The sequence below is a fragment of the Falco rusticolus genome, chromosome W (genome assembly GCF_015220075.1).
Source record: "Falco rusticolus isolate bFalRus1 chromosome W, bFalRus1.pri, whole genome shotgun sequence".
NCBI classification, from domain to species: Eukaryota; Metazoa; Chordata; class Aves; order Falconiformes; family Falconidae; genus Falco; species Falco rusticolus.
Window position 1 is genome coordinate 19,815,303 of NC_051209.1, and position 15,695 is coordinate 19,830,997.

Consider the following 15,695-nt stretch of genomic DNA (forward strand, 5'->3'; position numbering starts at 1 on the left):
TTTTGTTTTACAGGATGGGAATCAAGATAAGCTTGTCTGAGTCTTATTCAAGTAATTCCAGTCCACCATAGCAATGGGCTACAGGAATTCAAATGCTATAACCAGCTGTATCAGTTTTTTTTTTAATCTCGATTCTCAGGGATTCAGTATCAGTGTAGATCTGATCTTTACAGCAGGCTCTATTGCAAAGGCTGTCTCTTAACACACACACCCCCAACACCCCAGTTGATGCAATTTCAACTTGCATCTGCTACCTGACAGGGCACGTCATTTACAAGGCTTAGTAAAAGTTGTCGAAATCTGCCTCTGTCCTTGTCCTCTTTGGTACCCCTATAAACCACATCCTGCTTGTGGCTCTAGGCTTACATGGAGGAATAGTAGGGAAGCAACTGTTTCTCGTGTGGGATGTCTCAGTCTTCAGAGGCTTTTTAGAAAGTAAAATTTCTTTAGAGCAACTTCAAAGAAACCCTCTGGTATTATACAGTAACCTGTACTATCACCTACTAAAAAAAGCTGCTGCCTTCTATTTCATTGGGGTTTTGTTGTTGTTTGTTGTTTTTTTTTAAACTGTGATGGAAGACATTCTTAAATGTTCAGAAAGATGTGTGATGTTTCTTTTAAGACCTGTTGCAAAACTTGTCAGGACAGTCCTCTGGGGTGCTTCTTCCTATATGACAAATTTGTACAGAATAGTTAGTTCCAGAAGTAAATATTCATTCTGAAATCAGAGGCCTTTTAAAAAGTGTAACTCAGATGTGTTTACAAAATGAAACCCTTCCCAAAGCAGAACAGAACTTTCATATAAGTAAATTCTCAGCTGTAATTCACTTAATAGCTTAATTTATTAAACACAGTATGTAAAATCTACATTGTTTCAGTTTTCATGTTTACACACAGGACGATATATATTTTTTTTTAATTTTTAACTATGATGCGACAAGAGCTTCCTATAGCCTACCTTCCTATGTGAGATACAAATATTAAACACTACGAGAATTCCTGGCTCATTTAACCCTCTTTGCCTTCCCTTTGTTTCCCTCCAGGCCTGGCACAAACAAACAGGTTTGTATTATAAAAGTAATTTTTAAACAGTTCCAAGGGGAAGTCTGCTGATATGAACTCCTGAAAACAGGGAGAACTTATAGAGAGGTCTAAAATTCTTAATTTGACAAATTCTTACATGAAAGGTCAATCTGTTTTGGATACTGACTTGCAAAAATAACTTGAGTGCCACCACCTAATAAGTGCTGATACACATGGTACCATTTGTGAGAATTCAGGTACTTGTGGGATTTCTGTTAGCACTAGGTAGAGGTATTGTGCAAATCCTCAAATGATGCAATTTCACCTCACTTTTCAGTTGCTGGGACTATATAGTATAAAGGGAAAAATAGGTATTAGCTAGTTTTTTTGAAGCATCAGAGGTACTTAAACTATCTGCAAACTACAGTTAATGTACATGTAAGCTTGTCATGCATCAAAAGCCAAATTTTAACAATATGTGAAAGGCCAATATGTATTTCTTTAGCCAGATCCTTGAATTTTGACAGTTATCCTATCCCATATGCAGAAGTCAGGTTGTACCTTTATTCTGACAGCAGTATCACACCATACCGCATACTGTATATCTGCATTATCCTAAGATACAACTCTCCTCAGTATTTAAACATTACCCTTTATTATACATCAAATAATTTATACTTTTTGGATTTTTTGTTGTGTTTTTTTTATTACAGGAAAAATGTTAGAATTATATAGCTATTTGTTATGATATTCAAATAAACCTAGACTCCAGATTTTTTACAAGGAGCATGGAATGTTCAGCTGTTTGTCCACTCTAACAGCTCTTGTTAGTGCTGTGAAATGCACTAGCCACCAAAAAAAAAATAAAATTCAAAACACATTAGAAATGTACACACACTAAAAGTAATTTATATTGACAAATAAGGAATATTGTTTATTAAGGCTGTGCTTCAGAAAGAGGATGTTTAGGGTTAAGAAGCCTTCATCAAGGCACAGAATGGGAAGAGGTAAAAGCACAGCTGTCTGTAGAACATAAGTTATGTAAAATCACTAGTGAGATATGCATCCATACAAACACAAACTGCACAGCTGGTCTTTGTAACAAAACTGAACATAGTTAAAAGGAAATACTGTGTCTTTTTAATGGCCACAGTTTTACTTCATTATTAAAAACATGACAAATATTTCCAAACGCAAAATTCACAATTTGAATAAATGAAATATTTTAAACAAAGTGCTTCACAGATCTGAACCCTGCATGGTTGTACTGTCTGGCCTAGAAGCATTTTGTAGACATCGTAGGAGCATTTCACACAAATCTGAAAATGTCATTTAGGTGAATAAGAAACAGGACATTTCCACAGACATTTCTAACATTTTTACACTTTCAAGTAGCTGAGTTCTTACAGCCACTGGGTTTTGTAACATATGTGTGCTACAGCAGTATGGGTTCATAGATTCCTTTAGCAGCAGAGGCCCATTTCAAAGGGCACGTGGTCTTTTCGGGTTGATCTGTTTACTGGCCTGTTCCTCCTCTTGTAGAGCTGCCCGGAAAGATTTCACTTTATCTTTAATGAAAAAGAGAGAATGAGTACTAATGTGCCTGTGCTCAACACAGATCTTGAAATTAAGCCCTGATACTTCATATACTGGCACTAATGCACAACAAAGAACATTCCTCCACAAAAATAGCTGATACTACAAACTACAAGAGGATTGAGATAAGCTTAAATTCAACACTCACCATACAAGCAAGTTGCTTAGCAACTTAGTCCCTTAGATGATACCCCTGTCTCTAGACAGGATAGGTTTGGAAACTGCACAAGTGCATTGTGCAGCTCAAGAGGAAAAAGAAATTGTACAATCTCTGGAAGCAAGGTCAGACTTTGCAGGAAGATTACAGAGCTGTGGTTCATATATGCAAGGAGATGATACGAAAGGCCAAAGCTCAATTAGAGTTCAAATTGTCCAGTGTTGTGTCTGATTGTAAGGGCTTGTTAAAGTACATTAATAGCAAGAGGAGGTCTCAAGAAAACATTGGAGTGATACTTGTTGATGATGGTCATCTGACTAATAGGGATGAAGACAAAGCAGAGGCATTCAATGTTTTGTTTTTTTTTACTCAGTGTTTTATAATACTGACAGACCTTGGGCTGCCCAGTCCTCTGAGTCAGAAGACCACAAGTGTGGGAACAGTGACTTTTCATTTGTAGACACTGAAGTTGTAAGGGACCAGCTGTACCAGCTAAATGTTCACAAGTCCATGGGGCCTGATGGGATTCATCCCAGAGTACTGAAGGAGCTAGCAGATGTTATTGCAGGACCCCTCTCGATCATCTGCCAAAGGTCTTGGGAGTCTGGGGAGGTCCCTGTTGACTGGAATGTTATTACAGTTTACAAGAAGGGCGTGAGGGAAAACCCAGGAAACTACAGACCTATTAGTCTAACCTCAGTTCCCGGAAAAATTATGGAGAACATACTGGCTGCTATTGAAAGGCATTTCAAGGACAATGCAATCATCAGGCACAGTCAACGTGTTCACAAAGGGAAAGTCCTATTTAAATAATTTGATATCTTTCTATGATAAGGTCACCTGCCTAGTGGATGAAGGAAAGGCAGTGGATGTAGTTTTTCTGGATTTTAGTAAGGCTTTTGATACTGTCCCTCACAGCATCCTTCTGGACAAGTTGTCCAACTGTGAGATCACAGAACAGAATCATAGAATCATTTAGGTTGGAAAACACCCTTAATATCATCAAGTCCAACTGTTAAACTAACACTGCCAAGTCCACCACTAAATCATGTCCCCAAGTGCCACATCTACATGTCTTTTAAATACCTCCAGGGATGGTGACTCAATCACTTCCCTGGGCAGCCTGTTCCAGTGCTTGACAACCTTTTTGGTGAAATTTTTCCTAATATTGAATCTAAACCTCCCTTGGCTCAACTTAAGGCTGTTTCCTCTCGTCCTATCACTTGGTACTTTGGAAAAGAGACTGACACCCGCCTATCTACAACCTCCTTTCAAGTAGTCGTAGAGAGCAATAAGGTCTCCCCTCAGCCTCCTCTTCTCCAACCCCAATTCCCTCAGCTGCTCCTCATAAGACTTATTTTCTAGACCCTCCACCAGCTTCATTGCTCTTCTTTGGACATGCTCCAGCCTCTCAATATCTTTCTTGTAGTGAGGGGCCCAAAACTTAACACACTATTTGAGGTGTGGCCTCACCAGTGCCAAGTAAATAGGGAAGATCACTTCCCTAGTCCTGCTGGCCACACTATTTCTGATACAAGCCAGGATGCTATTGGCCACCTTGGCCACCTGGGCACACTGCTGGCTCATATTCAGCTGGCTATCGACCAACACCCCCAGCTCCTTTTCTGCCAGGCAGCTTTCCAGCCACTCTTCCCCAAGCCTGTAGCATTGCATGGGGTTGTTGTGACCCAAGTGCAGGACATGGCACTGAGCCTTGTTGAACCTCATACAATTGGCTTCAGCCCATCTAGCCAGCCTGTCCAGATCCCTCTGCAGAGCCTTCTTACCCTCAAGCAGATCACCACCACCACCCCCCAATGTGGTGTCATCTGCAAACTTACTGAGGGTGCACCCAATCTCCTTTTCCAGATTGTTGATAAAGATATTAAACAGGACTGGCACCAATACTGAGCCCTGGGGAACACCACTTGTGACCAGGTGACAGCTGGATGTAACTCTATTTGCCACAACTCTTTGGGCCCGGCCATCCAGTCAGTTTTTTACTCAGCAAACAGTATGCCTGTCCAAGCCATGAGCAGCCAGTTTCTCCAGGAGAATGCAGTGGGAAATAGTGTCAAAGGCTTTACTAAAGTCTAGGTAAAGAATATCCACAGCCTTTCCCTCATCCACTAGGCAGGCCGTCTTGTCATAGAAGGAGAGATCAGGTTAGTCAAGCAGGACCTGCCTTTCATAAATCCATGCTGACTGGGTTTTCCTGTGTGCTGTGTGATGGCACTCAAGATGATCTGCTCCATAACTTTCTCCAGCAGTGAGGAATGATGAGCAGGTACTGGGTGAAGAACTGCCTGAATGGCAGGGATCACAGTGTTGTAATGAATGGGGCTACATCTGGCTGGTGACTGGTCATCAGCGGTGTTCCTCAGGGATCGATTCAAGGGCCAGTTCTGTTCATTATTTTTATCAGTGATCTAGATGTAGAAGTTGAATACACCATTAGCAAGTTTGTTGATGATACCCAGCTGGGAGGTGCTGTTGACTCTCTCGAGGGACAAGAGGCCTTGCAGAGGGATCTAGATAGATTGGAGCATTGGGCAATCATCAATAGAATAAAATATAAGAAGTACAAATGCCAGATTCTGCACCTGGGATGGAGTAAAACCAGAAACAAGTATAAACTGGGAGAAGAGTGGCTGGAAAGCAGCCCTGAAGAAAAGGATCTGGGGGTGCTGGTTGACAACAGGCTCAATATGAGTCAGCAGTGTGCCCTGGCAGCCAAGAGGGCAAACCACATCCTGAGGTGCATCAAACACAGTATAACCAGCCAGTCAAAAGAGGTGATTATCCTGCTGTATTCATCATTGGTGCGGCCTCACCTTGAGTACTGTGTGCAGTTCTGGGCCCCACAATTTAAGAAGGATGTGACAGTCCTTGAATGCATTCAGAGGGGGGCAACAAAGCTGGTGAAAGGGCTGGAAGGCATGTCCTATGAGGAGCAGCCAAGGACTCTGGGCTTATCTAGTTTGGAGAAAAGGAGGCTGAGGGGTGACCTCATTGCTCTCTGCAGCTTTCTGAGGAGGGGAAGTGGAGAGGGAGGTGCTGATCTCTTCTCCCGGGTATCCAGTGACATAATGCATGGGAATGGTTCAAAGCTGTGTCAGAGGAGGTTTAGACTGGACATTAGGAAGCATTTATTTACTGAGAGGGTGGTCAAACACTGGAACAGGCTTCATAGAGAGGTGGTCAATGTCCCAAGCCTGTCAGTGTCCAAGAGGCATTTGGATAGTGCCCTGAATAACATGCTTTAACTTTTGATCAGCCTTGAAGAGGTCAGGCAGTTGGACTAGATAATTGTTGTAGGTCCCTTCCAACTGCAACTATTCTATTATGTTCTGTTCTGTTCTATTCTATTCTATTCTCAAATGTAACCTGTTCACACTTAAATTCTGCTTCTAACTTACAGAGTATAGGGAGATACATACTACATATTTCCTTTTCCTTCCCAGTAGCTTCCAAACCATCCTTAGACAGGTTCAAAATTGTAATTAGCATGCAATCAGTAACTTCTGTCCATTTGAAAAACTAGCAGAGTAAATTCTACTCCCCCCAATTTTTCATAGAATCATAGAATGGTTTGGGTTGGAAGGGACCTTAAATATCATCTAGTTCCAAACCCCCTGCTATGGGCAGGGACACCTTCCATTAGAACAGGTTGCTTAAAGCTCCATCCAACCTGACCTTGAACACTTCTCCAGGAAACCTGTTCCAGTGTCTCACCACCCTCACAGTAAAGCTCTTCCTAATACCTAATCTAAATCTACCGTCTTTCAGCTTAAAGCCATCCCCCTCATCCTATCACCACATACCCTGGAGCCTTCTCTTCTCTGGCTGAAAAACTCTCTCAGCCTGTCTTCATAGGAGAGGTGCTCCAGCTCTGTGATCATCTTTGTGGCCCTCCTCTGGACTTGCTTGAGCAGGTCCATGTCCTTCTTATGTTGGGGACCCCAGAGCTGAACGCAGTACTGCAGGTGGGCTCTCACGAGAGCCAAGTAGAGGGGCAGAATCACCTCCCTTGACCTGCTGGCTACACATCTTTTGATGCAGCCCAGGATGCAATTGGCTTTCTGGGCTGCAAGTGCGCATTGCCGGGCCATTTTGAGCTTCTCTACCAACACTCCCAAGTCCTTCTCCCCAGGGCTGCTCTCAATCCATTCTCCGCCCAGCCTGTATTTGTGCTTGGGATTGCTCTGATCCACGTGCAGGACCACAATTGCACTTGGCCTTGTTGAACTTCATGAGGTTTGCATGGGCCCACCTCTCAAGCCTGTCAAGGTCCCTCTGGGTGGCATTCCTTCCCTCTAGAGTATCAACCATGCTACTCAGCTTGGTGTTGTTGACAAACTCGCTGAGGGTGCACTCAATCCTACTGCCCATGTTGACAACAAAGATGTTAAATAATACTGGTCCCAATATGGACCCCTGAAGGATACCACTCGTCACTGGCTTCCACTTGGACATCGAGCCATTGACTGCAACTCTTTGAGTGTGACCATCCAGCCAGTTCCTTATCCACTGAGTGGTCTACCTGTCAAATCTATGTCTCTCCATTTTAGAGACAAGGATGTTGTGCAGGACAACTTTTCTATGAATGTGAAAAACATCTGTGATTATATTTTGGAAGTAAATAGATAAATTCATCATTCATTTGTTTCAGAATAACTAGTACAACAATGGGAAAAGCCTGAGAAAGGATGTATGGCATCCTTTTGTATTTTTAGCCCCCCCTCCCCCCCCCCCTTCCCCAGTACATTGCTCAAGAATGGGAAGAAGGAAACCACAATGATAGCATTAAAAAGTCAGTCCCAATGTGACAGGAATAAAAGCTGAAATATTCAGTGACCATTATGTGCCATGAGCATAACAGAAGTTACTGGTAGAAAGAATCTTTGACTTAACAGTTCTTCCCTCCTGTAAAGCTATACATGTATCATGCTGCCTGTAAAGATGCAAGGATCTTTTAGATATCCTGTACCTCCAGTATCTAGTTTCAAAAGTGGTATCTAATAAGTTTTGGAAGAACAGGGAGTCACCTAAACTGTTTTTTCACTGCTGGTGTCTCAAATTGTCTTTTCCTGAAAAGGAAGCCATCATCCATAATAAGCAAAGGAATGTACATCTGCTAAAGTATACTGGTGCCAATACATGTTTACAAGGCAAGCAGGCCACATCCGATTTGCTTGATGCATTCTTCTAACTTACAGCAGATACTCAGACTGAGTAAAAAGTAAGATTTATCTTATAAGGAGTTTTCTAACACAGATAAAAAACCAAACAACCACCCTTGAATTTTTACCAGTTTAGCATGTCTGTTGGAATCCAAATAAATACAGAAACTAAAATGAAAAATTAATCTCCATGAGGTACCAAGCTGACATACTGATTTTAGAAGACAAGTGGAAGAGTCAGTTTTGGGAACTAAGAATTATCAGCAGTTTGTTTTTCAACAGAGAGGCTGACAAAATTCCGACAGAAAGGCTGCTGAGGAAAAAAGTAGGCTAACAGCCAAGCTACTCAGAGCTCAATACTACTCTTAAGCACAGACTGAAAAACAGCTGTAGGCTCCCTGCTACACTATAGAGTGCAGTATAGCAGGAGCTGGGAGTTCCTACTACTTCGTCCTCATTGCATTACCTTCTTTTTTTGTACAGTTCTTTTGGACTTTCTTTTTCCTTCCTTTATTGTTTTGGAACAAAGAAAAAAAAACAACCAAAGTTGCAGGATCAAGTTTATACTTCCTGGGGGTAAAGCAGAGACTCTTCATTTAAACTAGGATGAACCGAACACAGATGTGAACTTGTTCTTAGGCAGCAGAATAAATGTTCCTTCCACAGAACATTACAGGACAGCATAAGGTGAAAAAAAACCTCAAAACATAACCACACTCTTTTTTTCCTCCTCATTATTACTGCAAGTCTCTATGGCAAATAAAAATGCACACAAAACATGATTAAAAGCAATCTACCTCTAAGTTCAGCCAGAATATCAATTTTTTGCTCTAGAATTGCTTCAAGTTGGGTAGCGTAAGAATCCACATCATAGTCTACTTCTTCTGTCATCTCAAGAAGAGCTTTTTCATCTTCTAGCCATCTAATAGATTCCTAGATAAAAGTTAAAATAAAAAAACAATCCACAACTAAATACATTAGCAAAGTTTCAACACAAGTTTCAAGACAAAGAAATGAAGTACTCCTTTTCTCAAGATGACCACACTTTTACTGTCTAGTCACCTCACTATAAAAGATTTCAATTCTAAAATGAATCCTTATTCCTAATTCAGGAAAACGGTATGTTTTCTACATAGTTTCTTAACTCCAGTGGTCATACCAGCAACAGATAAACCCCAGCTACCCCAGTTCTCTTCAAATTCAGAACATTAGGTGGTTGTAAAGCTAAGAAACTCAGAACTTTATGTCATGATTGTGTCCCCTTAGATAGGTATCAAACTTTGAATCCAGGCTTCAGTTTAAGTATGGGCTGGTTGCCACTGACTATAAACACAGTGTCATTACTACAGTCAAGGAGCCAAAATAATTCTGTGCATACTCAAACCCAGGTTTTAGAGAAGCTGTATAAAAGAAGAGCTATTTTAAGCTTTCTATTGCATGAGCTAACTCTCCAGACTGATAAGAGTACTGTAAAAGTCGGTTAAAGCAGCTCTTAGACATCTTTGCACTCTGAATATTACACAAAAAAAAGAGAGGGGAAGAAAAAGTCTTGCAGCAAAGAAGAATGCAACGAGGAGCTTAAAGCTTACAGAACCATGCAAAGCTGTGATCAGGAAAACCGATCCCATTGGAAATGCTTTGAATATAAAAAAAGAAGAAAGCAGCTGACAGTTCTAGGCATGGTGGGCCTGAAATATTAAAATTAAGTCTTTCCCTCTGTTCTCAGTAGTCCAAGTAATATTGAAAGCATATTCCATACCCCATGTATGTTTTGTTGGCTTTCAGACAGATGGAGCTCACATCAGGATAGGATTCATATCATTTCATGTAAACTCGTATATCCAAGAAACAAAGGAAGACCAACACCACTAGAGCACAATTCATTCAGTTGATCTATTTTAGACATTTTTGTTAGGATAGGATGTTTTGTATGCCAGAATCAACAGCTTCCAGGAGAAAGCTCACAGAAGACAACTTCTGCATGTTACAGTTTGTAGATTTTGTATTGGTGTAGCCCATTCCACTCATGGCATAAACTAACAAGCCATGCTGTGAATGAAGGGAGCTGAGGCTTGGACACATTTCCTTCTAATGACTGCTGTGAGAAGCAGTAATCTCCAGCATAAGGCCAGATGGACACACAGAGGCAGTAACATCTTAAACTAATGCAGCTTGTCTCTCCAGAAGTTGCAAGCATTAGGACATGGCTATGACATATGACATAGGACTTTCACACTTCTGCATGTTTTACTTCAGGGCTAATGCTTCATAATAACTAAATCTTTACATCTGTTTTAAAATGTGTTATTTAGCATCCTACTGTATTACATGAACACACATCAATGTTCCACTAAGTTAGATACCTAAATTGAGGAGATGTGTGTATTGCCTACAGGTTTAATGTTTTGCTGTTTTCTTGCAGCAGATGTGCCAAATGGACAGCCCAACTAAAGACTCTAAGGTTATGAACAGAAGCAACTCATATTGCCTTCTGACAACTAGTAACTCATTACTACAGTGTATTTTGTGAATGTAAAAGGCTCTGTGGCACTGACCAGCATTACACTGCGTGGGCAGTATTCCTTCCAAAGACCCTGACTAATAGCAAGTGAAACCTTTATGTATCTGTAAAAAGGAAGTAAACAGGCAGTTAGAAATATATTTGTTTCTTCAGTATCTAGGATGAAGATGTCACAAAAGGATATTTAGAGGAGATACAGGAGATACTTGGAGGGAGTATTGCAGTATCTTAGAAGGAGGTGACCAAACAGTGCTGATAGAGACATTACTATATAGAGACATTATTATTAATTGACAGCTTTGGCATAGGAATATTGGCATAGATTAGACAGTGAAATTGAAAATTTCAAGACCAATCTCAGTAAGCTCCCTGCAACTAGAAAAAACAGTCACTAATGCTGGAAAAGAACTAACAGAAAATATATTAAATTGTTAAAATACTAAAAAGAAAATAGCAACTTTTCTTACAATGAACAGTCTATTTAGGAATGTTTGTTGAGAAGAAAAGGAAAATTTTATTAAATTTCTGGGATGGTAGAAAAATATGCTTCTTTTTCACCATGGGGACAAAGATTAATGGTTATGAGATCTAAACATCTGTTCCTATTTCTTTGCTACAATGGGCTTAGTGCAATAAAACAATTTAGAAATCTCAGACAGCAGTGGAATGACAAGATGATATCCTACATCTTCAAGAGTATGCACTTTCACTGGGAAAACCTGAATGCCTGGATTAGAATAAAACAAAGTAGAGCTTCATCTTTTACCTGGAAGACAGCCCTGTGGTCTTCTACTACTTGTTCTTCCATTTCTACCATTTGTGACACAGCTTCATGGAAAGTAAACAACTGTGGAGAAACTTCCTCTTCCTAAAAACAATAAAACTTGTTAGTCTGGAAAGAACTGTGGCTACAGGAAAAATATTGAATGTGATCCATCCCAGAACATAAAAAGAAATATGCAGAAAGCAGAACCCATCAAAAATAGAACTTAATACTTCTAACAAGAAAATCTTCAGAAATCAGTGGAGAGGGCAATACATTTAAAATGCTCACAGAGTTAAATTTAATTCATATTCATTAAAAATTTCCAGCCACTAATCCTAGTGAATACTGGAAAACAGGATATTTCATGTGAAAAAAAACCCAAGTTAAAATCGTGGGAGGAGGAAGTCACAAGGGAAGAATGCTAATTTCTAGTAGGTTTTACTCATTTTCCATCAGGGCTTTTTGTTGTGCATACCACAATAGACAGACAACAATTTTAAAAAAAGAGAACAGCAATTACGTTCAATACATTTCAGGGAATCAAAATTCAATTAGTCCTTTGGGAAAAAAAGTGGAATAAATGTAAAGTGAAAAATCGAAAAAGTATGTAGTGATTAATACATTAGAAGGATGCATAATATGGATTTACAAACTGGGACAAACAGGACTTCTTTAGACATAAATAGTTAACAATCAAAGGGGAAAGTGCTAGGTAAGCTGCAATTAATGTTTTAGCAAGACAGTATGGTTCCTTATACCATACATTTAAAATCTTTTTAAAAACACATTGTAAAGCTTAACTGAATTCCACATGAACAACAGAAAAGTATGATATGAAAGGCTATTTGGCTGGAAGGACTGTCCAGTGGGAAGCTCTAGGAATCACTAGCACGTCCTTATAAAATAGAGTCCTGGAAGAAGAGTCAGTTACTAAAATGAGAAATACTGCAAACACCATGAAGAGGTGTTTGAGAATGCAGAGTCTTGAGAAAAATGTTAGGGTAGTAAGGATTTTTCCTTTCTATCTTTCATCAGCATTTTCACAAACCAGGTTTTAATCCCTGTTGAACATTTAAGGAACCAGGACTAGAGCTGCTAATCAGCAGCGAGGGAAAAATGCCCTTTAGAAAATGCCTCTCAGCCCTAGCTCATGCAGCCCAGGGAGACATCCTGGGAACATGATGTAGCACTCTCCCAAACATGTCTCTAGGGTTTCACTCCATGAAAATCAGGTTGTTGAGAAGAGGAATGATGGGTAGCCAGATTTCTAAATGCAGAGAAAGGCAAATTTGCTTGAAACAGGTGCTGCATACAGGGAACGTAATGGTAAAAAACACAGGAGTGTTAAATAAAATGGATGCATTCCCCAGGCTACTTCTAACTACCTAATAAAAGGGATGAATCTATACTGGAAAAAATGCACACTAAAAACCACAAAAGCCTAGAGCAGACCCTGCCTAGACATTAAAAGTCCTAATCAGTGAAAAGGAAAAAGGCCTAAAAACCTAAAGATCCACCGGAGAAAAGTCTCAGGTAAAAGTTCTGTCCTGCCTTACAAGATTGCACAACTTGGTTACTGAGGAACCATAGCATGTAGTGCTGAATCGCCCTGTTCTTGCTCACTGTACCCAGGCCTAAGCCATTGTTGGAAATCGCTGTACCAGGTACTAGAAATCATAAATTATGTAGAGTTAGACATTAATAGAAGGAAATGGTAATAAGCCAAGATTCATGTACAAAATCCTGGCATGGTCATGTATGAAAGAAAGTTGAAAAATGCAACTCTGAGGAAGACCACCTGAACAAGGCTAAAGGCCAGAACAACCCTCTAAAAATTGATGCCAAGAGAAGACTCCACCTAAACTCCACCCAGGCCCCATCTAGACTCTGCCTATCATTAATATGCAATGAGATGTTGTAATTACATGAATAATGTATAAAAAGATGTTGCAATCATGTATGTCAAATGTATAAATTAGCCTGTTTCACACCTGTACTTTGGAGTGAGTTTCTGTGGTGCAAACCACCTCCCCTGCGCAGAAATTAAATACCTTGCTGCTAAAAGTACAAAAAGTCTCTTAGCAATTTTCTTCATTCCAAGGTTTTCCAGCATCATCAGCAAGGAAGATAAAGAAAAATAAAACATTCTCCTCTCACCCTTCAAGGAACCTTTTTTTTTGTGTGTATGGGAATGAACATAATATCATAAAGTGAAAAGGTGAAGGGGCATGCTGTATCTACTTAATGACATTGCTAACACGCTATAAATACACATTACTCTGGATTTGTTCTGCCACTGTATTTATCAACATCTATTTCCATGTAATGCTGTAAACCACTCACATTTTGTTCACAAAGCAGTTTGAGATCATCTCTCTGAGGAGAGCTCCCCACACTCCACTGTGTCTCTAAGTCATTGATCTGATTTGGAGCATGGTGTATAATGGGACGGATATCTCCTGCAGTGTTAGGATCAACCATCAGCTCCTTCACCCTACAATCAGAAAATATTTCATTTGTAGATTAGTAACTTCCTGTACAAAAAAGTTAACACCAAAAATAAAGCCCTATGGGTTTATGCACTTTTAATTAGGATGATGATGTCAGCTTCACAAATTTAATGTACTTTCAGTGACAAAAAGATGTTAGTCCAGCTCCTAAAAAGCATGTAACATTGAATTTCAACTACTTGTAGGTGGATTACAGTCCATCTTCTAGCAAGAGGCATTTTTTGATTGATACTATTCATTAACTGTTAAGAGGGCAAAACTTTCCAAACCCTCAATATTAACTCCTTAACACTGAATAATATTTTAAAGAAAAGTTCATTCAGCACCCTAAACCAGACCATCTTTCTTTTTCTGTGCACACAAACATGCTTTAAAAAAATGAGTCAATCAGTACCCCACCAGCTGTTATAAGCAAATCCACCAAGAATTCTGAAGAAAATAATTTGTAAACAAGTATACCAGAGAATGAATAGTTCTTTTAATTAAAATATTTTCAAAGGTGAAGATATCTTAAAATGTTAGGCTCTTGCAGCATGAAAATAGTTTAAAAGACTGATAATGATCCTGTCCAAAAAAAGCTCATTTAAAAGAACGTTTATGAAACAGACACATCAAAGTCTGCAAATATAGCAAGTTTTACAACAAATTATTCATTTTTTAAGGGGATTTTTTTCTCAAGTAGCACATATTTACTACAATGGAAACTGTATTTCATTCATCTTCAGAGTGATGAAAAGTTTTAAAAATGTATACATAATAAAATTGTTTTCTTTTTTAATTAGACATATTCAAATTACCCTATACACAGACTTGTCATATTTGGTCCACTAAATGTACAAAATCGACATCACCATTTTTTTTTAAATGTATGAAAGAAACCAGCAAGCCTGGATACAGAGTGTGGATGTTTAAGGAGGGTGAACAAAATAGTGGGAAGATGATTGCAGATCATGCAGAACCATCACCTGCCAAACAAAATAAAAACAAATATGTGTGACTCAAGGCAAGGGGACTAATGAAAGGTTGGTCTGTAAAATTACATTGCCAAAAAGAAAACTTAAAAATAAAGATTCCATGTATAGAATGAAGTAGACCTGGTGACTGAAGGAGAAAAGTCATCATACTCATAGGAAGGAGAGAGATCAGAGCGACTGCCACTACCCTGTGAGAAGGGAATGTCCGAAGGACTAATTCCAAATTCCTTTACTCTGCAGCAGCAAGATACAGCAGCAAATTAAAAGAAAATGTTCTCATAAACACAGTTAAAATGACAAATCTTTGATTAGCATTCTTCTTTAATAGAGTTATTTTTATATTAAAACACAAGTAAGAGTGCTGACATATTTAAACCTTCTGCAAATAGTTACAGATCACTAACAAAATTGAACAAAACTAGTGCTGCTAATTTGCAGGAGACTATAATAGAAATGTTTTCAGAAGAGTAATTCCAGATTTCAGTTCATGCAGTTAATAAAATTTATTCTACATTCAATATTCCATTAAATTGCTCCTTTTAACATATCAAACCACTACAATACTTTAAATTCTATACTGCCCCCCATCTTACACTGTGCAGACACTGGTGTTCAGCACCTAAAACCTAATTGTACTATGAAAATGATATATTGCTAGAAAAAATTTTAAATACTACACAAAACACATGAAGCAACTTTACAGTGATAGGCAGTTACTCCATAACAACATAGAATTGTAACATCAAGGGGAAGAAATACTTTCAGCACAACAATTTAGTATACTAGAAATAGGTATTTAATTTGTTTTGCAGTGTCTTTTTCTGGAGTCACTTCAGCAATGCATATTCTATAAGGGATAGAAAGATCCAACGAGTCTTGATGAATGTGCAACATCCTTTGTTTATGTTACTGTAAGCAGGGGAATAGATGTCCCCTTCTCACCAGGAAGGAAATCACATAGACCC

At 39.2% G+C, this 15,695-nt stretch overlaps 1 protein-coding gene across 3 annotated transcripts in view; it reads right to left on the reverse strand.

The window, feature by feature from the left end:
* Window positions 1-823: 823 nt before the first annotated feature.
* The window catches only part of LOC119140652 (kinesin-like protein KIF2A), a 93,135-nt gene continuing 78,263 nt past the window's right edge, over window positions 824-15,695 (reverse strand). For 2 of the 3 annotated variants that reach the window (XM_037372147.1, XM_037372148.1), the window contains 5 exons: window positions 14,851-14,964; window positions 13,590-13,740; window positions 11,247-11,348; window positions 8,757-8,892; window positions 824-2,591 (listed from right to left, as the gene is read on the reverse strand). In XM_037372147.1, the coding sequence (XP_037228044.1) occupies window positions 2,506-2,591; window positions 8,757-8,892; window positions 11,247-11,348; window positions 13,590-13,740; window positions 14,851-14,964 (589 nt within the window). In that variant the 3' untranslated portion in view covers window positions 824-2,505. The remainder of the gene's footprint in view (window positions 2,592-8,756; window positions 8,893-11,246; window positions 11,349-13,589; window positions 13,741-14,850; window positions 14,965-15,695) is intronic. The other variant, XM_037372150.1, reaches the window with a different exon arrangement.